General features: G+C 28.3%; 6 protein-coding genes across 8 annotated transcripts in view; 4 read left to right on the top strand and 2 right to left on the bottom strand.

The window, feature by feature from the left end:
* The first annotated feature begins 4,551 nt into the window (after window positions 1-4,551).
* LOC124424869 (superoxide dismutase [Mn], mitochondrial) lies at window positions 4,552-6,364 on the top strand. Its single transcript, XM_046964422.1, has 3 exons — window positions 4,552-4,754; window positions 5,122-5,411; window positions 5,900-6,364. Exons 1-3 carry the CDS (start codon window positions 4,717-4,719, stop codon window positions 6,226-6,228), a joined length of 657 nt encoding a protein of 218 aa, XP_046820378.1. The 5' UTR covers window positions 4,552-4,716; the 3' UTR covers window positions 6,229-6,364.
* A 775-nt stretch (window positions 6,365-7,139) lies between these two features.
* On the top strand, window positions 7,140-9,525 carry LOC124424870 (programmed cell death protein 10). Its single transcript, XM_046964423.1, has 5 exons — window positions 7,140-7,452; window positions 7,621-7,798; window positions 7,973-8,105; window positions 8,234-8,398; window positions 8,948-9,525. The coding sequence occupies exons 1-5, from the start codon at window positions 7,381-7,383 to the stop codon at window positions 9,030-9,032; spliced, it is 633 nt and encodes a 210-aa protein (XP_046820379.1). The 5' UTR covers window positions 7,140-7,380; the 3' UTR covers window positions 9,033-9,525.
* A 142-nt stretch (window positions 9,526-9,667) lies between these two features.
* On the bottom strand, window positions 9,668-10,613 carry LOC124424872 (actin-related protein 2/3 complex subunit 5-C). The gene is made up of 3 exons (XM_046964427.1): window positions 10,328-10,613; window positions 10,127-10,199; window positions 9,668-9,917 (listed from the first exon to the last, which is right to left on the bottom strand). Exons 1-3 carry the CDS (start codon window positions 10,486-10,488, stop codon window positions 9,678-9,680), a joined length of 474 nt encoding a protein of 157 aa, XP_046820383.1. The 5' UTR covers window positions 10,489-10,613; the 3' UTR covers window positions 9,668-9,677.
* A 127-nt stretch (window positions 10,614-10,740) lies between these two features.
* Window positions 10,741-12,018, top strand: LOC124424871 (putative ATP-dependent RNA helicase TDRD12). Of its 2 annotated transcripts, none has more exons than XM_046964426.1 (4): window positions 10,741-11,029; window positions 11,171-11,295; window positions 11,369-11,488; window positions 11,670-12,018. In XM_046964426.1, the coding sequence occupies exons 1-4, from the start codon at window positions 10,887-10,889 to the stop codon at window positions 11,783-11,785; spliced, it is 504 nt and encodes a 167-aa protein (XP_046820382.1). In that variant the 5' UTR covers window positions 10,741-10,886; the 3' UTR covers window positions 11,786-12,018. The 2 variants fall into 2 exon arrangements, with proteins under 2 accessions (XP_046820382.1, XP_046820380.1); XM_046964424.1 differs by having other exon boundaries at window positions 11,667-12,018.
* A 1,809-nt stretch (window positions 12,019-13,827) lies between these two features.
* LOC124425254 (mitoguardin) overlaps window positions 13,828-25,000 on the bottom strand; it is a 34,711-nt gene continuing 23,538 nt past the window's right edge. Inside the window, exons 3-8 of one of the 2 annotated variants that reach the window (XM_046965417.1) lie at window positions 18,278-18,465; window positions 17,833-17,970; window positions 15,097-15,209; window positions 14,752-14,920; window positions 14,368-14,601; window positions 13,828-14,256 (exon numbers count right to left, since the gene is read on the bottom strand). In XM_046965417.1, the coding sequence (XP_046821373.1) occupies window positions 13,936-14,256; window positions 14,368-14,601; window positions 14,752-14,920; window positions 15,097-15,209; window positions 17,833-17,970; window positions 18,278-18,465 (1,163 nt within the window). In that variant the 3' untranslated portion in view covers window positions 13,828-13,935. The remainder of the gene's footprint in view (window positions 14,257-14,367; window positions 14,602-14,751; window positions 14,921-15,096; window positions 15,210-17,832; window positions 17,971-18,277; window positions 18,466-25,000) is intronic. The other variant, XM_046965416.1, reaches the window with a different exon arrangement.
* LOC124425255 (protein unzipped) overlaps window positions 24,337-25,000 on the top strand; it is a 20,747-nt gene continuing 20,083 nt past the window's right edge. The window contains exon 1 of the mRNA XM_046965418.1: window positions 24,337-25,000. This exon is cut by the window's right edge and continues 202 nt beyond it. The gene's annotated coding sequence lies outside the window, so the exon portion shown is untranslated.

The following is a 25,000-nucleotide window of genomic DNA, read 5'->3' as shown; positions in this document are numbered from 1 at the left end:
ATAATAATAATAATAATAATAATAATAATAATAATAATAATAATTTCGTCAAGCGCATATCCATAGGTACGACGAAATGGATGACGTCGAAAAATGAAAAGAAAAAGAAAAAAAAAAAAAAAAGAAAAAGAAAAAAAAGGGAAAAATAATGAAAGAAATGTATAAATAAAAAAAGAAAAGAAAATGAGAAGATGAAGAAGCACAATGAGCAATTTGAAAAATTCATCAAATGAAATATGTTAATTAATTCGTGAGGGAAGATGATGGGCTTCCATCTGTAATCTGTCGTATGTACCAATGTCCCAAAACCCCTCCCACCGCAGCCCATTCCCATGCGTCCCCCCGCCCCCCACTCGTCCACCTTGTACACTCTAATTGTAAATGTTTGCTATTGTGTAATTAAAATTAAATGAAAGCGGACATTTTTGTTTAATCATTAGATTATGTTTTATCTCGTCTGTTATATCAATGTAATAATTATTAATTAGAATTTAATTTAATCAAGAAAAACACATTGAGCGCGTTGTACATATAAATATATTTATTTATATTCAGGACGAGTGATTCAAGAGAGATATTAGATATTTTTTATGAGAGAACAAACGAAACCTGTGGATGTTCTTTTATATTCTCTCTCTCTCTCTCTCTCTCTCTCTCTCTCTCTCGTTAATTTAATTTATTTATTTGTGCTTCCTATCCGTTTTTGTGTTCGTAAATTATTTAAAAAAACAAACAAAAAAAATGAAAATAATCATAATAATAATAATAATAATAATAATAATAAACAATAGTAATATAATTGAAAAATAACAATAATATCTATATAATAATAATAATAATGATAATGATAATGATAATGATAATGATAATCATATACATATAACGATGATAATTGATAAATGATAATTTCGGGGGAACAAATTCATTCTTAACGAAATTACACAACCTAATTCCAAACGCACATATGCTAAAAATTATATAAAAGCAAGATTGTATACAAGCGTGCTTGTCTCTCTTATTGTTAAGAGACAAAATATCCTTGTTGCTCTAATTCGATAGAAATACACAAAGTAAGATTACTGACTTCATGTTCTAAAGCATTACTTGCTTAAGTGGCTTACTAATGGAAAGTGGATTTCGAATGATATATTAATATGATCGGGTCGGGGGTGGGGGATTAACGGACGGGGATAAGATATGTATAATCTTTATGATAAAATATCATATCAGGTACGTATTATGAGAAACTATATGTAGTAATGATTGTGTACTTGCCTTGCCTATCAAATTCCACTGTTCCATTATACCTCGATATATACGTGGTTGAAAAGCTCCTTTGTAAAGCTGTTTTTAATCAGGGGAGGAGGGGGGCGAGGAGGAGGAGAGGGGGGTGGATAAGGTGGAGGAAAAAAAAGGAGAAAAAAGTAAAAAAAAAAAAAAAAAGTGCACGAGAGTGATAAGAGGTAAAAATAAAAAAAGTAAAAAATGAAAAAACAAAAAAAAAATGCAGAATAAAAATGAAAAACGCAAAAAGGAAAAAGGGGGCCACTACTAAATAATAGAGGACACAATGATGGTATAGTGGACAAATATATGGTATAATGGAAAAAAAAAAAAAAAAAGAAGAAAAAAGAAAAAAATATGAGTTAGGTGAAGGAGTATGACAATATTTATCACGGGGGAAATAACGTGAAATAATTTTTCGAATGAATTTGACTTTTCAAAGATGGTGACTTACTTGTGTGTTTCTATTTATGTTGATAAAACGTACCCGTAGTTTTTAATAAATAAATACATACGTACATACATACATACATACATACATACATACATACATTCATACATACATACATACATACATACATACATACATACATACATAAATACATATATACAAGGCACAAGTGCATATTATATTTCAACATTCCATTTTAGCTTTGGCTCTGTGTATTGACTATAATTTAAAAATTAGAGTTATGTTAAGCCCTGATTACACAATCATAGAAAATATCTAGAATATGTGTAGTAAAGAATAAAAACAAGAGTGTCATATATATACGACACGTTTAAGACCACAATAAAATTAAATTGGATTCAATTGATCCGCTGCAAGAAACAATTTAGAAAAAAAGGAAAAGACGAAAAAAATTAAGAAAAAGAAAGACAGAGAAAAAAAAACTGCCGATATATAATTGCTTTTCTTAAATGACAAATAAGATTTTGTTTATAAATACATTTTTCACTTTTCAATGCCGGATTATATATATTTGCAAGGAAAAAATTTTTTAAATCTCTTATTATTCTAACTCTAATAATTTAATTGATAATTATTGTATGTTAATTAAATTCGATTGAATTTTCGTTTATAATTCAAACGATGCAAAAAGTTTCATTGCAAAATGTATTTATTAATTGCTAAGGGAATGTAAGAAGCACAAGAAAAGAAAAGAAATGAAATGAAATGAAAAGAAATGAAATGAAATGAAAAGAAGTAATGATATTAACCAAATACACTATGTACGTGTGAAAATATAGAAACTATGAAATTTCCTTGAAAAATTGAAATAAGAATTTACTAAAGTAAATTGTATATTATACTTTGATATTTTTATTCTACATAATGCCATAATTTTTTAAATTGTGTAATATATATATATAAATATATATATATATATATATATATATATATATAACTTCTTGTATTAATATTTATCTATTTATGTATCTAAATAATGATACATTTATTAATCTCCGATTAATTCGAGACAACAGACTTTTATTGAAATATTTCTCTAATAAATTATATTCCGATTGATAGTAATAATAAATCGTGCATATAATGTGCTGCCTGGAATAACATTTTATACGTCAATATGTTGAGAATCCTTATTGACGACTAAACAAATTACTCTACTTTCTATGTGTTCTGCTTCTTATTACTACATATATATATTTATATATATAAAATATATAATATAATATATAATATAATTTATAATATAATATTATATTTATATATATATATATATATATTATATTATATATTACATTATATTTCATATATATATATATATATACATATATATATATATATATATATATATATATATATATATATATATATATAATTTATTCATCGGACGTAACATGTGTGTGATTGTAAATGATATTTTTGTAGATATAATATTTATATAATTTGATATATTTATTAATAGGAAATCATTTTATAATGTTTCTCCATAAGCGCCGTCTTGTTAATTCGATTAAAAAAAATGATCCAATCCAGAGATATTATGCGAGCGATAGTGCCGAAATTGGATCTTCGTCGATTTACGTAAATGTATAATGTGAAGATTTAAAATTCTAACAAATATCATGCTTTAGTCTATCTATAATATGTTTATTTAAAGATATTAATTTCAGATCTGACGTGAAGCATTACATATATATATATATATATATATATATATATGTGTGTGTGTGCGTGTGTGTGTGTGTGTGATGCGAATTGTTTCAGATCTAACAATTGATCTGAATTTATATTTTAAAAATATCGACAAACGATAAATCGCTATATATCGTTTATATCAATCATCATCATAATATTCGCTTGCGAATATCTATTTAAAATGTGAGCTAAAAAATTGAAAATGAAAAATCGTTGTATATGTGACCAGTACTGTTTGTATATATTTGTGTGGATTGTACCTAAATATTTCGAGAAAGAGAAATAAACAAATACTTTTACTTCTGTGCAATGCCGAATTAATTAACTTTCCAATATTGCATACGTACAGATATTTTGTAAATGAGATTAAAAAAAAAAAAAAGAAAAAAAAATGGAAGAAAGAAAAAAATGGCGAATATCGTTCAATCGATAACTCTGTCGATAAAAAAGTTTTCTCATTAATAGATGACGCTAGCAGTCATAATTTATCAACTAAGCATAGAACGAAAGATATTTTTAAGCGCGAAATACAACAAATAAATTATATGTGTATAATATGTATTAATAAATTGATATAATATTAATAAAATAATATATATTATTAATGGCTAAAAGAATATCGTATTATTTCAATTATAATCAGAGAGAGAGAGAGAGAGAGAGAGAAAGAGAGAAACTTTCATTTTATATTACTTAAAATTGTGCTAGAAACTTATCAAAAAAAAAAAAAAAAAAAAAAAAAAAAAAAAAATCCAATAATTCAATAATTCAAAATCTCAATAATTCGAGAAGAAAAGAAAAAATAAAAATAAATTGAAATTAATATTAAAATTATTAAACACTTGTGTACTTTCAAAAATGGATCGAAATTCATTGATGGTATTATAATCGTCAAAGTTTCCTGTCAAATTGTAAAAATAATCTTTACAATTTATTGAGTTTTCTTCTTTTTTTTTTTTTTTTTTTTTGTGTAACAACGCTATACGTATATATTCATTATTTACTAGGATCGTTATATGCAATTATTGACGTGCAAAGTAGCCATTCATTATCAAAATTGAAACAAGATTTCTTATATAGAAATTACGTGTACTCTTTCATTGGTCTCATTCGTTCTCATACTACGTAGAACTCATTCCACGCCGAGTTCATTCTACGTAGAGCTCATTCTACGTCGCGAGACGTCACCGGTAACCGGTATTCTTTCTGTTTGATCTCGTAACGTAAGAATTAAAAAAGGTCACTTATATTCACATACATTTAAAACAATGTATACCATTAGAAGAATTTTTACGTCTAATATCACGTAAGTTTTTATACGTTTTTTTTTTCCCCTTACGAACTTGTTCATTTATATATTTGGCATTACATAATTTCTAACCCTTTTACTATCCAATACATTCCATTTTAAGCTGACGACCATATTCAGTATCATACTTTAATTAATTTTATAATGGGATATATAATTAAATAATGAATATATAAAAAAAAATTAAATGGCACAAAACTTTTTTTACTCAATATCATATTCTTTTTCCATTGATCAATACGTCCATTAAACATTTATAATATAACAAAATTAGCATCCATGATTAATTGAAATAATTAAATAATCATTATATAATTAAGTCTATTATTGTGGTAACGTAAAATTTTTTTTATATTTTTCACAGTAAAGAACAATGTACAAGATTGAAACATACCTTACCGGATTTGCCTTACGATTACAAGGCATTAGAACCGATAATAAGTGCGGAAATTATGCAGCTACATCATTCTAAACATCATGCGACTTATGTTAATAATTTAAATGTTGCCGAAGAGAAAATGAAAGAAGCTGTCGGTAAAGGTGATGTAAATACGCAAATTGCGCTTGGTCCTGCATTAAAATTTAACGGAGGTGGACATCTCAATCATAGTATCTTTTGGGCAAACCTATCGCCTTGTGGTGGTAAACCAAATGGTATATTTAAACAATTTTATTATATAGCTATCGTTATATTTCATTAAAGTGCTACGAAGTTCTTCTTTCTTCAATATAATCTTTACTGAGCAATTAATCAATATTTTATATATATATATATATATATATATATATATATATATATATATATATATACAGTTAAATTCTTTGAAGTTTTTTTTTATAATATCTTTGCGTTTCATTTAATTAATCCATACATATCTATTATATGTCTTATCTGTTTTAAATTAACGAAGCTTTTGGTAAAAATGTATGGATTTAATTCAAAGAAACAAATATAAAAAAAAAAAAAAAAGAAATTGATTATTATTATCATACCTCTTTCGTTTTCGCAGTTTTAACTTTGCACTTTGTTCTTTTTTCCTTTTTCTTTTCTTTTTCTTTTTTTTTTTTCTTTCTTTTCACGATATCATACTTAAAACAATTTTGTATAATAATACCAATTATATATTTATATATTTTGACAGATGCTCTTATCAAACAGATAGAAAAAGATTTTTGTTCTCTGGATGAGATGAAAAAACGTTTATCAGAGAGTACTGTTGCTATTCAAGGCTCTGGATGGGGATGGCTTGGATATGATCAGAAATCAAAATCCCTTAAAATTGCTACCTGTGCTAATCAAGATCCTTTACAGGCTACAACCGGTCTCATACCTCTTTTTGGTATTGATGTTTGGGAACATGCTTATTACCTTCAATACAAAAATGTACGACCTGATTATGTAAAGGCAATCTTCGATATTGTTAATTGGAACGATGTCAATGCTCGTTTTAAACAGGCAGCTGGCTGTTAAGCGCTTTATGTATGCGAACAAATGTAATACATCACATTTGAAATTAGCATATATTGTGCACCATATAGAACAATCATTAATTTCTATAATCTTTTTATAAGATAGTATAATATAATATATCTACTTCTGTGTTATAGTTTTATAGACATATTTCTTATAATATTGTAGGTACTTATTCAATGAATATATATATATATATATATATAAATACACATACAGTGAATAAGAAACAAAAATAAAATGAATATATACATATATACATATATATATATCTATAACGCTTGGATTCTTTTCATATCAACTTCATATATCATATATAAATTGATGATATGGAAATTGAAAAATACAATTTAATAATGAAAGAAATCAATGCATTTTTTTTTTTTTTTTAGAAATATATATCAGCACAAGTAATGTTACTCTTTTCAGCAGAAATAATTTTAAGCAAATAATTCCTTTCACTATGCCCTTATCCTATCAATTTGTTCATACTTATGATATTAAACACAAAAATCTACGTATATTTTTTTATTATATTTTTAAAAAAACTTTTTAATAATAACACGTAATCTTTCCTGCTACTGATCGTTTCATTAAAAATATTCGTGAATATTTTTAAACGTTCATAGAGCGATCGACACGTCATTAGAAACCAGGGTTATAACCTAAAAATTATAATCAATATATTATCTTCGATGGATAATATAAATTTAGAATAAAATTCATGGATTTAGAATTAATTTAAAATGCAATTGAATATATTTTTTGAAATCATAAATAATCTTATCCAATTTACTTTTTTTCATTGGTCAGTTATAAACATTGTTTTAAGTCATTGGCTGTATGAATCAAAATTTTCTAAATACTTTCACTTTTGACATTTGGCAACGCTGTCTTCAAGATTGAAGCCATCAAAGGATATAAACGAGAAAGAAGGAAAAATTGTAACCTTTGGTATTACGTCGTTTTAATTATAAACAAAATAAAAAGGACTAAAGGAGAAAGAGTTGAATATCCTGTTATATCGCCGAGTAATAAAAGACGACTATTCATCCATTTGTAAGATATCGTGATTCATTGAATTAAACCTTAAACATATGCACGTGTAAGACATTATTAGAACTGTCATTACAAAAATAAATTTAGTGAAAGATGACAATGGGCGATGAGACTCCAATTACATCTCTTGTACTTCCCGTTATATTACGACCGATTTTAACTAAGGTATCGCCATATGATATCTTTATGTAATATATAAATATACATCGTTAATATTAAGAAATAATATTGAAAATCAATAATAATTAAAAGATACTTATTATTTCTATTTTTATTGAGATCATACGTATATAAATATAATATATTATATTTTTCAATTGATATTGATTTTAGTTGGAGAGACAAAATGTTATGGCAGCTCAAACTTTGTGTACCGCACTTTCGAAAGCTGAAAACACATATCCTGGTATTATGCACGACCTAATTCTAGGAATAATACAAAGGGCCGAATTAAATCTTGACATGAATGAAAGCGTTTTACGTTTACAAGGTGCCGCATCCGATTATGACGGTAGGATCTTTTTTTTTTCTTCTTCCTTTTTTTCTTTCTTTTTTTTTTTTTTTTTTTTTTATTACGAATAAAAACTTCTTTGTAGACAATCTTTTACAAAAAGTTTTAATAATTATAAATTTAAAGATTTATCATTAATATTTAAAAGATTTATAATTAAGATAAATGTTACAGTTGTTGAATATCGAACTGCACGATCTGAAGATGCTTTTCAAGAATTAAATCGTAAATCTATGTCATTGAAAAGAATATTGAGTCGTATTCCGGATGAAATAACGGATCGTAAAACATTTCTTGAAACAATAAAGTAAATAATATCGTATTTCTACTTTATATATATATATATATATATATATATATATATGTATATGTATATATGTATATATAAGATTTAATATTATAGATTAAAAATATATTTTGATATAATTCTTGCAGAGAAATTGCAAGCGCGATAAAGAAATTATTAGATGCAGTAAATGAGGTCACTGCATTTATACCTGGCTCAACGAGAAAACAAGCATTGGATCAGCGTAAAAGAGAATTTGTAAAATATAGTAAAAGGTTTAGTAATACGCTGAAGGAATACTTTAAGGAAGGGCAGTAAGTACATATATACGTTTATGCTTATAAATAATCTCATTTATAAGAACTTTGAGTGTGTGTGTGTGTGTATGTATGTTTATATACATATATATATATATATGTGTGTGTATATATATATATATGTATATATAATCAGGAAAACATTTAGGACATCAGTTTTTGGTATAAGAATTCTTATAAAATATTGTATAAATATTGTGCAATAATTCAAATCTCTTAACTTAAAGTATGATGAACATTTTGAACACATTTATCATATTCTATCACATACACTTTTATTATTATAGGTAGTAGCACCTCTTATTTAATACTTTTCTGTACAACTTTGTTTCTAGTTGACACTATGAAAATTTTAATAAAATTACAGAAGCTTATGTTAAAAGTAAATCACAATAGATTAACCTTCTTAACAGAAATTGTTTAGTCATTTTTATCCACATACTCTTTTCTTATATAGAATTTGTTTATTACTATTAGAAAATGACAGTATGTTAATTAAAATATGGATGTATACTGACTTTGATAATATTTGTGACTTTGTTATAGAGCAAATGCAGTATTTGTGAGTGCATTATATTTGATACATCAAACAAATATGATAATGCTTACAGTAAAGGATAAATGTGAATAAAAAATTCATATGGCTCTCCTGGGATCATTGGTCGGTGTGATACCATAACAATAAAATAATCAATATATATATATATATATATATATATATATATATATATATATATAGATAGATAGATATATATGTATGTAATATAATATTCTAATATTGTAGAATCTATTTGTTTGAAGATTATATTTAAATAATGTATAACGTGATAAATAGAGTACCACTATTTTATCAGTGGCTTCTAGCATACACAATTATCATACATATACATGTTAAATAAAAAAAAAAAAAACTGTTGTCTTATTATTAATATTACAACTATTTATATTACATTATCGGAGATAGATTTTTATGTGTCAAATGAAAAACAAATGCTTTTACTCGTGAAAATAATGAACATTTACGAAGAAAAATGTTAAAAACTTATTTAATTGATTACAAAAGAAATAAAAGTTATTTTATGAATAACGCTTGTACACAAATAGATGTATCTCTTTAGACAAAATTAGTTGTGACTATTCATGCCTATCAATGCCTTCTTTGTGTCATATCAATAACAGTGAGGAGGAATAAAGCTTAACAATAATCATGATAAAATTGCTAAAAAAAAAAAAAGAAAAAAAAAAGAAAAAAAAAAAAAAGAAAAATCGAAATACTTCAAGCACGTTTACTGTCTGAAAATGCACGCACGATACTACCTACTCCACTAATATTATATACCTTCTCGTGCCATATTAACAAGTGATTACTGCTACCTTCTGTTGGAATTTCAAATCCTCGATAAATATATTTCATTAAGACGTCCATTAAATCACGATCTAATTGTGCTAGACAATCATCCATTTGATTCGATTTTATACTTAGAAGAACCTTCTGTGTTAAATTTCTAGCATTATCCTGAAATTCGTACATATTGAACACATTTTTTTACAATACAATATAATATTTAAGAATATTATTAACCTTTATATTATATGAAATTATTGATAGAAAGAAAAAAAAAAAGGATAAGTTATAATTAAATTACACAATAATATTATAATCAATGATTAAGAATATAAATGGATAAAGAAATTTTGAACGGAAGTATGAAAATTTGAGGTTACCTTTATCTGCTGATTTTTACATCCTAAAGGTGCTGACTTTAAAACTGATATCAATGCTTCGGCATTCTTACCCTTAAAAATATATTAAGAAAAATATTCGATTGAATTATAATCCAATTATATTAAAAATTAACATATATATAAATATACATATACGTGTTGTATACGTGTATGTATATGAAATTATGCGAGAAAGGATATTGGCTAAGAAGTGTCAGAATCTCATTTTCATCAGGACCAGTGGGTCCCGTCGAACCCGCATCTCCATCCTCTTCCTTAAAATTATTATCACTGTATTGATCAACATCTATTTTTCGGAATGCTGACGCCGACGTATCTTTTTTACCGTCGTTTCTCGACATATCTATTATCTATACCACGTAAACCTTTCTAGGATCACGCTTGATCACGCCCGGCTTATTGCCATGCCATGACACAAAGGGTATATTATAAATCGTGGCCATCGTGACTACAGAAGCGACATCTACGTACGTGTTCCTAAAACCATCATAATCGATTTAAAGAACGACTACAGCGCCTTTTTGGATAATTATAATATCGGTAATGTAGAATTCGATTAGTAAAAATTACAAATAAATATAATAGTTCTTATCTTTTATTAATCGAATCTATATTATAGTATATTTATGATTTAATAAGGAATAATTTGAAATTTATTGGAAGTTTAGTTTCTTGCCATTTTTATTGTATCATACTGTGTTTATGTTCTTTCGAATGGTATTAGATATAAACGAACGCGATGGACTGTCCGGCACTTATTAATATATTTCATATTCCTAAAATAATATGGTATCAAACGGATAATACAATTGGTATCCGTGTTATGTTACAAGACGTTAAGGACTATTTTCTTAGGGTCGAAATTGACCATTTATTTTTTAGGTATAAACAGATAATAACAACGTGAAGGTTAAAAGTTTGTTTACATTATTGTCAAATCGATGTTGAGTGGTAAAAAAAAAAAAAAAAAAAAACAACAAAAAAAAAGAAAGAAAAATGATAAAAGAATATATCTATTTTTAGCACCATATTGAACGACAAAGAATATTATCTAAGTTTGTATCTATTTGGCAGTGTGATACCAGAAAAAACTACTCATCTCAATTTGGAAAGAGAAATTAAAATCAATCTAATAAAGGCATTTAAATGTAATTTTTATAATAATATCATTGTTAATATGACTTGTAATTGATAAATGTTAACTTTAATTGTATGTGATAGGGTTACCTTGGTTAAGATTATTAAATAATAAGGAAAAATTTCCTTATGTAGTTCATGATCTAGAACGTCTTTATGAACCAAGTTGGAGGAAGGATGAAAAAAAGAAAATTGTTGTAGATGGTAATTATATATATAATTTTTTTTTCTTTTCTTTTTATAATAAAAAAAATTTTTATCGGAAACATTTTTTTTTTAATAATTCTATCTCGTGCTTTTGAAAACTTTAGCTTTCATAAATTTTATTATTGTGTTGTGAATTTTTCTTTTTTTTCTTTTTTTTTTCTTTTTTTCAATCCAGATGAACACAAAATAGCTGAGTATCTGCGCACGAAAAATATTTTACCCGATGATGAATATACCGATGAAGATTCCGATGAATGGCTAGACAATGAAATGCTATATGATTTATTGTTTTAATACATTTATTACTACTAGCCGTAAAGATATAACCATTTTTTAAAAAAGACATTATTTAATTTACATTTCCCAATGTGATTACAATAGAATTTTAATCTTTTAAATCTACAATTAATTAGAATGCTCGATTAATGATATTCAATCTGCGAGAAATGTTTTTCTTTATATGAAAAATATTTTATTTGCAATATACGGTTTCATTAAATGTTTATATTTGAATAAGTTACAGAAAAAAAAAAAGAAAAAAAAATCTCTGTAACATCAGTATTATTTTTTTTTTCTTATAAATATTTTTATTACCAAAGATTACATTCATATTGTTTGAAAAAATTTAAGAGAACATTTATTATACATTCGTGAGACATTAAAGAATATTTTGAAAGCATATTTAAACATTTATAAATATTTTTATATTTATATTAAGATATGAGGTTGAAAACAAAAACAAAAAGAAAAAAAAGAAAAAGAAAAAGAAAAAGAGAAAATGAAAAGAAATTATAACACAATTTTATTTTTTTTTTCAAATAATTTAATAAAAATTGTGAATATATAGAACCTGTATATCATTTCTCAACATATGTCTTTTATCAATAATGCTTGTCGTATGTAAGACTAATATAATTAATTAACAAAAAAAAATGTTACAATTAATATGGACAATTAATTATTACATACAATTTAATCCAAAGATCTTGTTTTTGTATTAAGCAAAAAAGTGAAATAGCTATTAAAAGTAACAGATTAGAATACATTATTAAAAATAACGTATATATTTATAATAATGTATTCTAATAAAAGTTAATAAAATATTCTAAAAATGATAATACTTAAGTGATTGTCAATAAAAACAATCATTTTATATAATCTATTAGTCAAGGAACTATTAGAATGTTGGTATTCAATATAAATGCTAAATATTTGTTTGTATATCGCATTATACAATATTTGCATATAACTACTTATAACGTAATGGAATATATTGTTTTGTGTGAGACGTATTATATAAAGTAAAGATATTACAAATATGACTATCATATATCCCTGCAAAGTATACCTTAAAATTTGAATATAATTTTATGTAATATATATATGTATATATGTATATATATATATATATATATATATATATATATATATATATATATATATATATATATATATATATATATATTACATAAAATCATCATTTATACAAGCAATCACTATAAACGTAGAAATAACATACATATATATATATATTCATGAAAAGAATGAATGACGCTTCATTGGTGAACATATATAAGAATAGAGAATATATTCATGAGATTGTATTATTTTGACTACATTCTAATAGCTATTTGAACAATTTATTTTAACATTCTTATATATTTAATTTTATTTAAATAATTATTGTTCAATATATTATTATTATTATAAACTATATATATGATAAATATTTATTATTTCGAATATATTTATTCAAAAAGTATTTTGCAATTTGGACGTAAAGAAAAAAAGAAAAAGAAAAAAAAAACTGAAACGATACATATCATGTTAATATCTTTTGTTATAATGCTAATATAAGAACTTTCTTTGGTACTGATGATTCGTAGAAATGAGAAGATTATTTAAATGCCTTCATGAAGAGATTTTTGTAAAGTTGTCATAGAAGAATTTAAATTAATATATATCTATATATATATATATATATATATTTTTTTTTTATATTAATGAAATGAAAACAAATAAATAATTTTAATATTTTATATTGAATTGAAAAAATTAATTCGAAAGAATTAAGATACGATTATTTTTTTTATTAAACGAAACTAAGTTAGATTGAGAAATGAAATATTAATTATTACAATTAATAAGAAATATTTTGAAAAAAAAAAGAAAAGAAAAAGAAATTACACTTTTATACATCCCAATAACAATATTTATAATAATACTGTCATTGTTGAAAAAACAAGACAAATATAAATATCAGAGATTACATAATATAGTATTTTAAGATTCTCTAAGCTATACATATATATGTAGACATATATATATAAAAGCTTTATATATGTGTATGTGTGTACCTGTGTGTACATATATATATATATATATATATATATATATATATGTATATATATATTTAAATTATTATAATTTATTTATCTTTAAATTTAACTGGCACCTTCCAACGAAAGTCTTTGATTAATATTCTCTACTCTTACTTTCATTTCCCTGAGTATATCCTCAGCTAGATTATCGACAGTTGTATATCTAACTTTGAAGAAATTAAATATATCTATGAGAAATTCTATTATCTGATCTCTAAAAAATTGGCAGGTAGATTTTAGGCTTCCCTCGGGACCTAGGAATCCCCAAACAAGTACCGGTGTTATTTGTTCAGAAATGAAATAGAAATGAGCTAAGAAACCTTTATCATATTTTAACATTTGTCTTTTGCCCATCAGCATCGACCATACAGCAGTTCCTACGGCCTTAAACATAAGATATAAATATTGTCAAATTGTCAAATAAAATTTATTTGATTAAAATAATTTCCTTTTTTTTTCCTTTTTTATTTTTTTTTTTTTATTTTTTTAACTCACCGTTTCTCTAAAACTCGCGGATATCCATCTATTTTGTAATATTGCCTTGATGGACGATGGTGGTTTCTCGACTTCCTCGAAGGCATCTAATAGTATAAAGTCAATTAATACGTCATAAAAATTAATACATTTGACACCACGGTTAAATAACTCTTCCTCGATCATATTACTGTTACTTGGATTGTGTAAGAATTCCAACATCCGTTCGTAATGCGTCAGATAATCCTTAGGATCCTAAAAAGGAGAGAGAGAGAGAGATAGAAAAAAAAAAAGAAAAAAAAAAGGAAAAAGAAAATTATTACCGAGCTTCATGATTATGTGTGTATATATATATATATCTTGTTCTCTTTTCGTCATACTTCATATAGATCATAAGATACATACTCTGTCGGCATAAATAATTAAATCGCTGATAATTTGACGGCCAATATCAGCTATCCAAATGGTGGTCGATTGTGTATCGAACAGTTTCGTGTAAGCTTGACGAAGACAGTATACTTTAGCCAAGTATTCAACATCAGAGCCACATTTCACCAATTCCGTATGTAATCGCCTGCAATGCAGTGTTCATATAAAATTCGATATTTTTTCGTGTTAAAAAATATCGCAAAAAAAAAGAAGAAGAAGAAAAAAAAAAGAAAAGAAGAAAAAATCAAGATCTTAAATATGTGTGTATGTATATATGTCCTATGTACATACGTATATATAAATATATATATATATATATACCTGCAGGGAATGCCTTTATCCTCGTGTTGTTTTAACGCTGCATGATATAATTTTTGCCTCTCGAAATGTGGAAAAAGTTCGGAAAATTCTTCGAATTCACGTAAATCAGCTACCTGCAAAGAAAACGATCGAAATTCTAAATAATAAATATAAAATAATTGTAAAGAGATGTAACAGAGTGGACGAGTGTGAAATTATATTTAAAAGGAAAAAAGAAGAAGAAAAGTAAAAAAAAAAAAAAAAAAAAATAAAATAAAATAAAATAAAATAAACGTGAACTTTATATTAACATTTCTCAAGCTAAGTTGTTTTCCCTCGTGAAAAATAATGAAAATAATTCATTTATTATTTTCATGTCTTTTTGTTTTAAATAATCTTCCTCCTCCCTCTCTCTCAAAAAAAAAAAAAGAAAAAAAAAAGAAAAGAAAAGAAATAAAAAAGCAAATAAAAAAAAAATTGAGAATACATGTTTGTTCTGTTCTCTCATCTCTCATATCTATTTTCCTTTAATCGTTTATCATTTAATATCATTTACACAATTCAAATAAGATGAAACATATAAGTGTATCCTCGTTATTAAAATTGCAAAATTTCCATGGTGTTATGCAATAGGTAAAATCTCGGGATAAAAATTCTACTTTAGAATATTTAAGATCGCAGTGAGAAAAGAGGAAGAAAAAATTTAAAAAGAAAGAAGAAAAAGAGAGAAGAAGAAGAAGAGACAAGGGATATCTCGATAAAGTTGATTTGAGTCCTGAATGAAGATTTAAAATCTGCCCTTACGAGTGTAACAAAAAAGAAAAGAAAAAAAAGAAAGAAAGAAAGAAAGAAAGAAAGAAAAAAAACGTAAAGCGATTATGCGCGTCCATTCATTGTCATAGTAATCGTACATGGAGATTATTTTCCCCCTTCGCCATCATCATTCGTTGGTATTCTACGCAAAGAGGTAGAACGACAACGTACCAAGTCATCGTCCCCAAGCGTAGGAGGAAGAATTAGAAGAGAAGGAGGAGGAAGAGGATGAGGAGAATGAGGAGGAGGAGGTGATATGCTCACGGGAAAGGCTTTAGAAGATGAGGGCTGCCCCGTACACATAGAAAGGGGAACGAACGACATCCATGGACGAGAAGAGTGCACGGTGGTATCTTCCGCATTCCAAAACATGAAATTCATAGAACGCCTCCCGTCTGTAATATACTCTTTTACGAGAAGAAATGTAATGGATCGGTATTTAACTGGTTAACAAAATTATTAATGTATAATCAATTTCGCTAATACGGGCAAGATTACATCAATTAGTTCTCTTTTCTTTTCTTCTTTTCTTTCTTTCTTTCTTTCTTTCTTTCTTTCTTATTATTATTATTTTCTTTTTTTGATCATCATTCTATATGTGTGTCTATATGTGTGTTCTATGTATATGTGTATATATATATATTTTTTTTTCGGTAAAGATTTGAGATTTGTGTATTTTCCCTGTTAATATATTATATCTATATTCCCCAGCGAACTGCCGACCGTGAACATATGAATTTAATAGTTTATGATAAAAGTAGGAAAAAAAGAGAAGAAAAGGAAGAAGTATATGTTAAGAAGAAAGAAGAATAACGTCAATCTTGTCTTCTTCGATTCTCTTCTCTTCTTCTTTCTCCAATGATTCTGAAGAATTTTCTCTCTCTCTCTCTCTCGTCTCTCTTTCCACTTTCATCCTCTTTCACCCGTCGTATCAACGTCATTTCGTATCAATTCCATTCCTTTTATCTCTCTCTCTCTCTCTCTCTCTCTCTCTCTCTCTCTCTCTCTCTCTCTCTCTCTCTCTGTCTGTCTGTCTGTCTGTCTTTCTCTCTCTCTCTCATGCTTTATTTTCACACTTCGCGCTTTATAACTTTATTCGTCGTCATCGTCCTCATAATCGTCGTTGTCGTTGTTCTTATTATTGTTCAAAAAAAAAAAAAAAAAAAAAAAAAAAAAAAAAAAAAAAGAAAATTAAAGACAATAGGAGAAATCAAATCGGTTTATTATAATGTCCCGTTATAATCTATTATTTAGAAGAATAGATTTGTTAACTCTAATTGTGCACACCTAAAAGTAATTTTTAATTCGGTGCATTTCGAATGTGCTACATTCTCCAGGCCACTTTGAACAGCTGTCATTTATATTGAATGAATACTTTTAATATCGAAAAACTTCTTTCAGATTCTTTGAAGCTTCGAAAATAATAATCAGTAAGATTTGAAAGAGCATTTTCGATTTTGACGTTACAAAAAAGAAAAATTCATGAATCGCGCAATGCGTAAAAATTGACTTCTTTTTTCGTTAAAAAGCAAATATCTTTTTTAATTTTTAATATTTCGAAAAAGATCTAATGACACAATAATTATCTTGAGACACGAGTCTCTTTCGAGAAAAAAAGATTAAAAAAAAAAAGAAAAAAAAAGAAAACAAAAGTACTCAAATGGTCGTTACAAAAAGTACACTTATTTTGAAGTATACAAACGTAACTTATTTTGAGAAGGAATAAGTACTCAATTATTCCATCAATTACCATTGTTTTCTATTTTCTTTTATTTTTCTTTTTTTTTTTTCTTTCTTCCATTCATTTCATCAAAATATTATTTCATGATTATGATATGACGAAAAAGAAAACAAAACAAAAAAAAAAAGGAAGAAAAGAAAAGAAGAAAAATAAAAGTAAAAGTGAGATAACAAATATCCTTGTGGGGTTATATGAAAACTTACCCCGTCTCGTGCTGATTCAAACGATTCTGGCGAAGAGGCGGCATCAGCTTTTTCCTTTCCGGATATTCGCATTCCCATGTTGGATTGATGGCGACTCTCTAAGCTTTCCTGGCTATCATCACGAAACAGCACCGAGTGCTATGACATAAAAAGAGAAGATATACATATATACATACGTACATGCATACATATACAAATACAGAGAGACAGCACATACATAGACATTCACATGGAAATTGTTTCGCTAGTGTAAAAAAAATGAATTCAAAGAGAAAGGACAGCAATTGTGACGTATTTGAAGTGACGGTAGACGGGTAGAATAATAGTGATTTTTTTTTTTCACCAGTGCCAACGGTATTCCAACGAGACGAACAATTATAACGAAATAGTATAGAGGATAAGGAGGTGGAGGTGGAGGAGAAGGTAAAGGATGAGGAAATAATACCTGATCGATGAATAGAAGCTCCGCGTGATTCTGGATTTGATAACCCATGTCAAGTAGATCTTGAACGTCCTGCGTAAATGCAGCATCCGCGTTTGATGGCAGAGCAAGAGCATCGTTACTTAGAGTAGAACTAAACGCTGTGAGTGCGTCCTCCCAACAATAGAGTGCCTTCTCTAATGCCTCCAAACCTGTGTAACATTATCGTCATTGTAATCACGATCATTATCGTCATAAGCATCGTCATTGTTATTGTTATTGTCTTTGTTCATTGATTTCTATTTCGTTTAACCATCTTTGTAAGCTTTATCGATAATACCTTTTATAAAGGGAGCAACCTTTTTTCATCGAATTAAACGTATATAATCATCCCTATATCCTATCTCTTCAAACTTATCTACGATGTTTTTATTTTGAAATTTAAATTAACTCGATATATATATATATATATGTGTGTGTGTGTGTGTGTGTCACTGTGCGTGCAGATTTTTTTCACTTTTTTGTTTAGCTCTCCTTTTATTAAAGGGGTTGTTGTATATAAACTTAGAAAGTTCAGAACAATAAAGAAAGAGAGAGGGAAAAAAAAGAAAGGAAAAATCACAAATCGATCTTCCAGATAAAAAAAAAGAAAGAAAAAAGACAAGAAAAAGAGAAGAAACTTTTTATTCGATAGCATTATATCGATTAAAAATATTATTGGAAAAATATTGTCGAGGTATTGCGTATTTTAAACTTTAAGTGATATTTTCTCAAAACTACTTACGTACGTTTTTTTTTTTTCTTTTTTTCCCTTTTTAAATGAAATTCGAGCAGAATTATTTTTCATGTCATTGTTTGATCTTTATTACGGAAATTTTTTATCGAACGTCGCAGCATGATAAATTCGATCATTTTGTTTTTCTTTCTTTTCCATTTTGTTTTGTTTGAAAATAAATTGAAAATCTGTGTCTTCGTGAAGGGGCCGAATTTTAAAAAATGTATTTCAAGGTCTTTTTGGATTTTTTTACTGTTATTTTTGATAATAACCCGAAGAGATATTATTGGTAACCGCAAACGCTGTAAAAAATCATTTCGCTTGACCCGACATCGATAATACCAAAAACACGAGTTGTCGCACGTATTTAATGATTTTTTTTTTTTTTTTTATGATTAAGACAAAATGCAGAAAGAAAAATCACAAAAATTGCCATTTCCTTATTTTTTTTTATTGTTTTATTTTTTCTTTTTCTTTTTTTGAATCATTCAAATGTACGTAAATGTTTTAAAGTTAACGTCTATTATTAAAATTGCAAAAGAAATTTTTGTTTGACATAATTTTCATTAAAATACATTTACAATTTATAATCGTATCCGAAATATATTTTATTTATCATTGAAAGATCGTACTTTTAACTGGATGTGTAACTAAAAAAGTGAAAATACTTTTTTTGAAAGATTTCGTAAGGCATTCATCGTTCAGATCGAAGACGCTAAGTAATAAAAAGAAGGAAAAGATAAGGTTTTTGTATAACGGGTATGTTTAAAGTTTATTAATATTCATTAGAAGCGAATGAAGTAATATGGAGGAATGTGGATTCCTTGTGCTTTCGAGAATGTCAAGATATCAACGGGATCCACAGAGTACTCACGTGAATGGTAGATTCTATATACATATGTATGTATAAATGAGAAATTGTCGAAAAAAAAAAGAAAAAAAAAAAAAAAATTCAAACCGTTTAACCAGGATCAACAAAGGAATGTCGTTTAAGAGACCTACTTTTTTTTTCAAATACCTTGTATCTCATATATCCAAAAGTATTTATTTTTTGTACTAAAATCGTCGATCATTCATCAATTTTTATTACATTACATATTATATACTATATATACTATATAAATTAAATCGATTTTAATTATTCATAAATTTACGATAATTATATATATAATATAAATAAATAATTTATTTAAAATTTAATTTATCACTAAAAAATTATTTTTTTCGATTTAAACTAATGTTCAGAATTTTTTTTTTTTTTTTTTTTTTTTTTTATATATAATACATTCGTCAAGATATCATTCATTTGTACATCTCTGATGAATATTTTTAAATATAAAATTATTAAATAAATTTTCATCACTGAAATTATTTCATTATCTATAATGTCGTTAAATATTTTACATTAAAGTCGTCAAGCGTTATTTGAAATTAATGTCAGTGATATAGATTACATTTCAGAGATTGTAAATAAATCGATATCGCAAACAAATTAATCGTATGCGATAAGAATAACAATCGAATTTAATATATTTCGAAATTCTCCTGTAGTCTATTATATACGTAACTATTTATATACGTATCTATATATATATATATATATACAACAAACTTCTCTCATTGTAATAATATTTGGCCAGAGGGCAGCAATGTGCAATTCATGAGTGCAGCTGTACACAGAGAGATTTGCACCCCTCAATGGTGGAGATTGCTTTGGTTTCAACTGGGGTCCAGATAAGATATTTCCTACCCCCAGAGCAGGGTGCAAGTTGTGCACGGTAGTAAACCCTAACGACGAACGTTTATTTATCCATCCTCTCTGATCGATAAAATTTCTTGACCAACGCAAGAGAGAGAGAGAGAGAGGGAGAGAGAGAGAAAGGGTGGGGGAGGGAGGGAGGGAGAAGAAGAAAGATATTAATTATTTTGCAAAGAATACGAATCTTTAACGATAAAAGCTATCTAAAAATACGTTTAATTTCTATTTTAACGCAATAATCGATCATACCGCTCTATAGGTCGATCCATTTGCACTGCCTTTTAATCGGTCCATGAAAATTAAAGTTAATTGATCTTCCGGAAATAATTTACTCTTCGATAAACTCGTTATCGAGTGTCCTAATGGATCTCTAAAAGATTTATCGAGTGTGTAAATCTATGCTTTAATATATCTTTTTTTTTATTGTTGATCTTATGTTAGAAAAAAAAAAGAAAAAGGAAAAAAAAAATCCTACACCTGATCGATCGAGGATACAGGATCGAAGATAATTGTTCGAGATCTTATGAAATAGTTGTTTTATTTTCGAAATAAAAACAAATATGACGTAACGATTTGTAACACGTTTATATTTACGTTAACGCGTTAGTACGTGATATTCTTTAAATAAACTTTGCAGCAACAGGTTTACTGTTCTTTTTTTAGATTCTACCGATTGGACGCCCTTTCAATCGATTATCGCAGATAAAAGCGAGATCCTTTGGCTTTATACCTTTGCATTTGTCAACGTGTGCATCACAGAAACTGAAATATCACAGGATACATGTACATACATACGTAATTAGAGAAGGTTTAATCGTAAAACTAACATCTATATACGTACCCTACATATACAATGTAAGGAATGTGTATATATACATATATCTACACATATATGTATTGCATAATAGAAGCCAACACATAAAGACATACCATTCACGCTCGAGCTCTACCACTATATCTTAAAGAAACCAAATGCGACTCGGCGCCAGACTCAGCCATTTTTGTTTTAGTAACTATCCATTCCGTGCTAACGCGAACTTATGTTATTACGTAACATTTACATAAAATCTGAAGATTTACAATAGATAGAATTGATACGTTTAATTGGAAAAGTCGATTCGAATGCCAAACGAAAATACAAATCTAACGACAATGTCGTTTGGAATGATGTACCATTTAAAACGAAATAGATCGTTATTATTGGTGAAACGAATTATGGAACGCCCGTAATGTGTATTTAAATTATTTTCTTACAAAAAAAGAAAAAAAAAAGAAAAAGAAAAAAAGGGATAGGTTACGTAAGAAAAACCAAAGGTCGATAACGGGTATCCAAAAAAAGAAAATCCATTTCCAATATCGTACTCGTCCAATCGACATAAATAACTTGGAACGCAAGTATTACATATGTATTTGTTTGCACGATGTTCAAGAAAGCGAGAAATTAATAAATCTCGTTGAATATGCTTGATCAATAGTTATATTTTAAATCTACGCTTACATTTTATCAAAAATATATCAAATATCTCTTAAATTTTGACTGATGAATAAAACAAGAATAATGATAAAAATAAGAGGAAGAAAATGACAAATTTATTCCTTTCTCGTTTCGATCTTGTCAGAGACAGACAAGCGAGCGAGCGAACGAACGAACGAACGAACAAACAAACAAACATCCGAACATTGTGGATTTTTCTGATCACTAAAAAAGGATTTCATCTCAAAGGGAATGTAACTTCAAAACAAATGTTTAATCTCGCTAAATCATTTTATGGAATGAAGAAAAGAGAAAGGGGTAGGAAGTAGATAATTGAAAACTAATAGATATATACAATCTGAGAAGTAGGAGAATCGACAACAAGAATATTCGGAAAAGACAATCGAGAGAAGAGGAAGAGGAAATCGATTAGAAGGATCAAACGAGGAGGATCAAAGAATGCATTTTCGTTGCTTTGGAGAAATTAGGGCTAAAACGTTTGTGGTTTATGACGGACAACGCGAAGATCTCGAAAGCTTTTGAGATCCTGACGTTTCCCATAACGCATTTCCTCTTCTTCGTTTTCTTCCTTCCCCTTCTCCTCTTCCTCGCCTTTCCCCCTATCGGCCAATATAACCCTGACATTATCAAATCTCCCTACTTCTTCTTTCCCCCACCCCTCCAACCCGTTCCTCCCATTTGCAGCTTCGAAGCCTTGCCGGCACTTAAAGCAGCAAGGAAGGCTACCCTCGAACGTTCGGCTCCGCGATGCTGCCGGATGGTCGGCATCAATAATACCGAGAGGTGACGTAATGTTTTCGGCGGCACGGCATTGGACGAGTTGGCGTCCAATGGGTAAGGGTCGATACTGTTGGTGGAGAGAGAGAGAGAGAGAGAGAGAGAGAGAGAGAGAGAGGAGAGAGAGAGAAAGCACGGGGATGAACGTGCGCGCTCTATCCTCTCTCTCTCTCTCTCTCTCTTTCTCTCTTCGTGCTAGCTCGTGCTACATCGCGAGCTACTATACAGGGTGAGTTAACTAACGTCCGTACGTTGAAATATCGTTTTTCCCGATAGGAGAAATTCTCTCTAAAGCACTACACGAATTCGTGTACGTGTGTATACGTATTTGTATTCATTTCGTGATATAAACGAGTAAATCAAAACAAAAACAAAAAAAAAAAACAAAAGAAACAATCGCAATTTTTCGAAAAAAAGAGAAAATAGAATAAATAAATCAATGAAAAGACTATTATTCTCATATTAGATATTCACGGCTATTGTATTTTTTGGAATTATTGTTATAATAAAGAAAGAAAAAAAAGTAGAAAGGAGAGAGACAGAGAGAAATAAGAAAAAAAAAAAAGAAGAAGGACAAGAAAGAGAAAAAGGAAGGAAAAGAAGAAAGAAAAGAAAATATTTAAAAAAAAAAAAAAAAAAAAAAGAAAGAAAGAAAATAAAAATGTACGGACATTACGATGACTCACCCTATACCTATACCTACCGTCCTTAACGAAGGCCATGGCGCGATGCAGCGCAGCGCAAGACCATGTCGTAAGCGCGTAAGAGCGCGCCGAGCGACTGTACAGGTCGCCGCTGTAACGCGCCCGTAAAAGCTACCCCTCCCCTCCCCACTACCTTGGGATTCTCGTTCTCTCTCTCTCTCTCTCTCTCTTTCTAACGTCTCCTGGCAGGCTAGGCGCACTGGCGTCGAACGACGCCGCGAGGACGGACGCCAAAGGGAGGGGAGAATGCTCGTGCATATGTCGAGAGAACGACAGAGATAGAGAGATACAGATATATATGTATATATATATAGAGAGAGAGAGAGAGAAAGAGAAAGAGAAAGAGAGAGAGAGAGAGAGAGAGAGAGAGGGTGAAGGTGCAGACTGCGCACGACGAGGATATGAGAATTCGATGGTGGGGGAAGAGTCGGGTTGGTAGATAGGCCAGAAGGGAGAGAGGATGGAAAAGTGAGGGCTGGTAAAGGGTGGGGGGGGTTGAGAGCGCGAGAGACCCGCTCCTCGCAGTGGCGTCAGTTATTCGGATTACCGATCGTCGTACGGTATACTTGTTCTCTCTCTTCCTCCTTTTTTTCTCTCTTCAAAATTTTCTCGCTCTTTCTCAATCATTTACTCACACATATACACACATACATATACGATCATTCCTTCAGTCACTCTCATATCACGTACTCTCATGTACTTTCTATCTTTCTCTCTCTCTTTCTCTCTCTCTCTCTCTCTCTCTCTCTCTCTCTAAAGATCTCTTGATCTTTATAATCTTTCGATCTCTTCTTTATTACAAACGTGTATATATATATATATATAATATACACAGCGTTTGTGCCCTACCGGTGTGTACACGGTGGTAGTATACTCGGGGTCATATATTCGAGAGAAGAGACAGAGAGAAAAAGAAAGAGAGAGAGAGAGAGAGAGAGAGAGAAAGAGTGAGAGTGTGTGTGTGTGTGTGTGTGTGAGAGAGAGAGAGAGGGAGAGAGAGGGAGGGACGAACATTGGTTGTGTTTTAAACGCGCACGAGACATTCACTGGTGATATACCTTCTTATCGTTTTAGAAGAGAGACGACGTGTTACGCGGATTTGACAGAGAGCATATATAATGAGAGATATCGCGTGGATCATTTGTGACAGGTAGAAAAAGAATATAATAAAGAAAATAAATAAATAAGAAAGGAGAGAAAAAAGAAACAAGCGAGGGAAAGGAGCCTTTAAGATTCA

This window comes from Vespa crabro, chromosome 6 (assembly GCF_910589235.1).
Source record: "Vespa crabro chromosome 6, iyVesCrab1.2, whole genome shotgun sequence".
In the NCBI taxonomy this organism is placed as follows: domain Eukaryota; kingdom Metazoa; phylum Arthropoda; class Insecta; order Hymenoptera; family Vespidae; genus Vespa; species Vespa crabro.
Note: the sequence above shows the minus strand (reverse complement) of the source record. Positions and strands in the feature narration are given on the sequence as shown.

What these genes read in the sequence shown, in the direction of transcription:
- LOC124424869 (XM_046964422.1), top strand. Translation starts at nt 4,717, where the DNA reads ATGTATACCATTAGAAGAATTTTTACGTCTAATATCAC. An exon ending in ATTTTTACGTCTAATATCAC is followed by an intron (nt 4,755 to 5,121) that starts GTAAGTTTTTAT and finishes TATTTTTCACAG; the next exon opens with TAAAGAACAATGTACAAGAT. An exon ending in TTGTGGTGGTAAACCAAATG is followed by an intron (nt 5,412 to 5,899) that starts GTATATTTAAAC and finishes ATATTTTGACAG; the next exon opens with ATGCTCTTATCAAACAGATA.
- LOC124424870 (XM_046964423.1), top strand. Translation starts at nt 7,381, where the DNA reads ATGACAATGGGCGATGAGACTCCAATTACATCTCTTGTACTTCCCGTT. An exon ending in ACATTTCTTGAAACAATAAA is followed by an intron (nt 8,106 to 8,233) that starts GTAAATAATATC and finishes TAATTCTTGCAG; the next exon opens with AGAAATTGCAAGCGCGATAA. An exon ending in GAATACTTTAAGGAAGGGCA is followed by an intron (nt 8,399 to 8,947) that starts GTAAGTACATAT and finishes ACTTTGTTATAG; the next exon opens with AGCAAATGCAGTATTTGTGA.
- LOC124424872 (XM_046964427.1), bottom strand. Translation starts at nt 10,488, where the DNA reads ATGTCGAGAAACGACGGTAAAAAAGATACGTCGGCGTCAGCATTCCGA. An exon ending in ATTCTGACACTTCTTAGCCA is followed by an intron (nt 10,200 to 10,327) that starts ATATCCTTTCTC and finishes ATATATTTTTAA; the next exon opens with GGGTAAGAATGCCGAAGCAT. An exon ending in GTAAAAATCAGCAGATAAAG is followed by an intron (nt 9,918 to 10,126) that starts GTAACCTCAAAT and finishes TACGAATTTCAG; the next exon opens with GATAATGCTAGAAATTTAAC.
- LOC124424871 (XM_046964424.1), top strand. Translation starts at nt 10,887, where the DNA reads ATGGACTGTCCGGCACTTATTAATATATTTCATATTCCTAAAATAATA. An exon ending in ATTGACCATTTATTTTTTAG is followed by an intron (nt 11,030 to 11,170) that starts GTATAAACAGAT and finishes ATCTATTTTTAG; the next exon opens with CACCATATTGAACGACAAAG. An exon ending in AAAGAAAATTGTTGTAGATG is followed by an intron (nt 11,489 to 11,666) that starts GTAATTATATAT and finishes TTTTCAATCCAG; the next exon opens with ATGAACACAAAATAGCTGAG.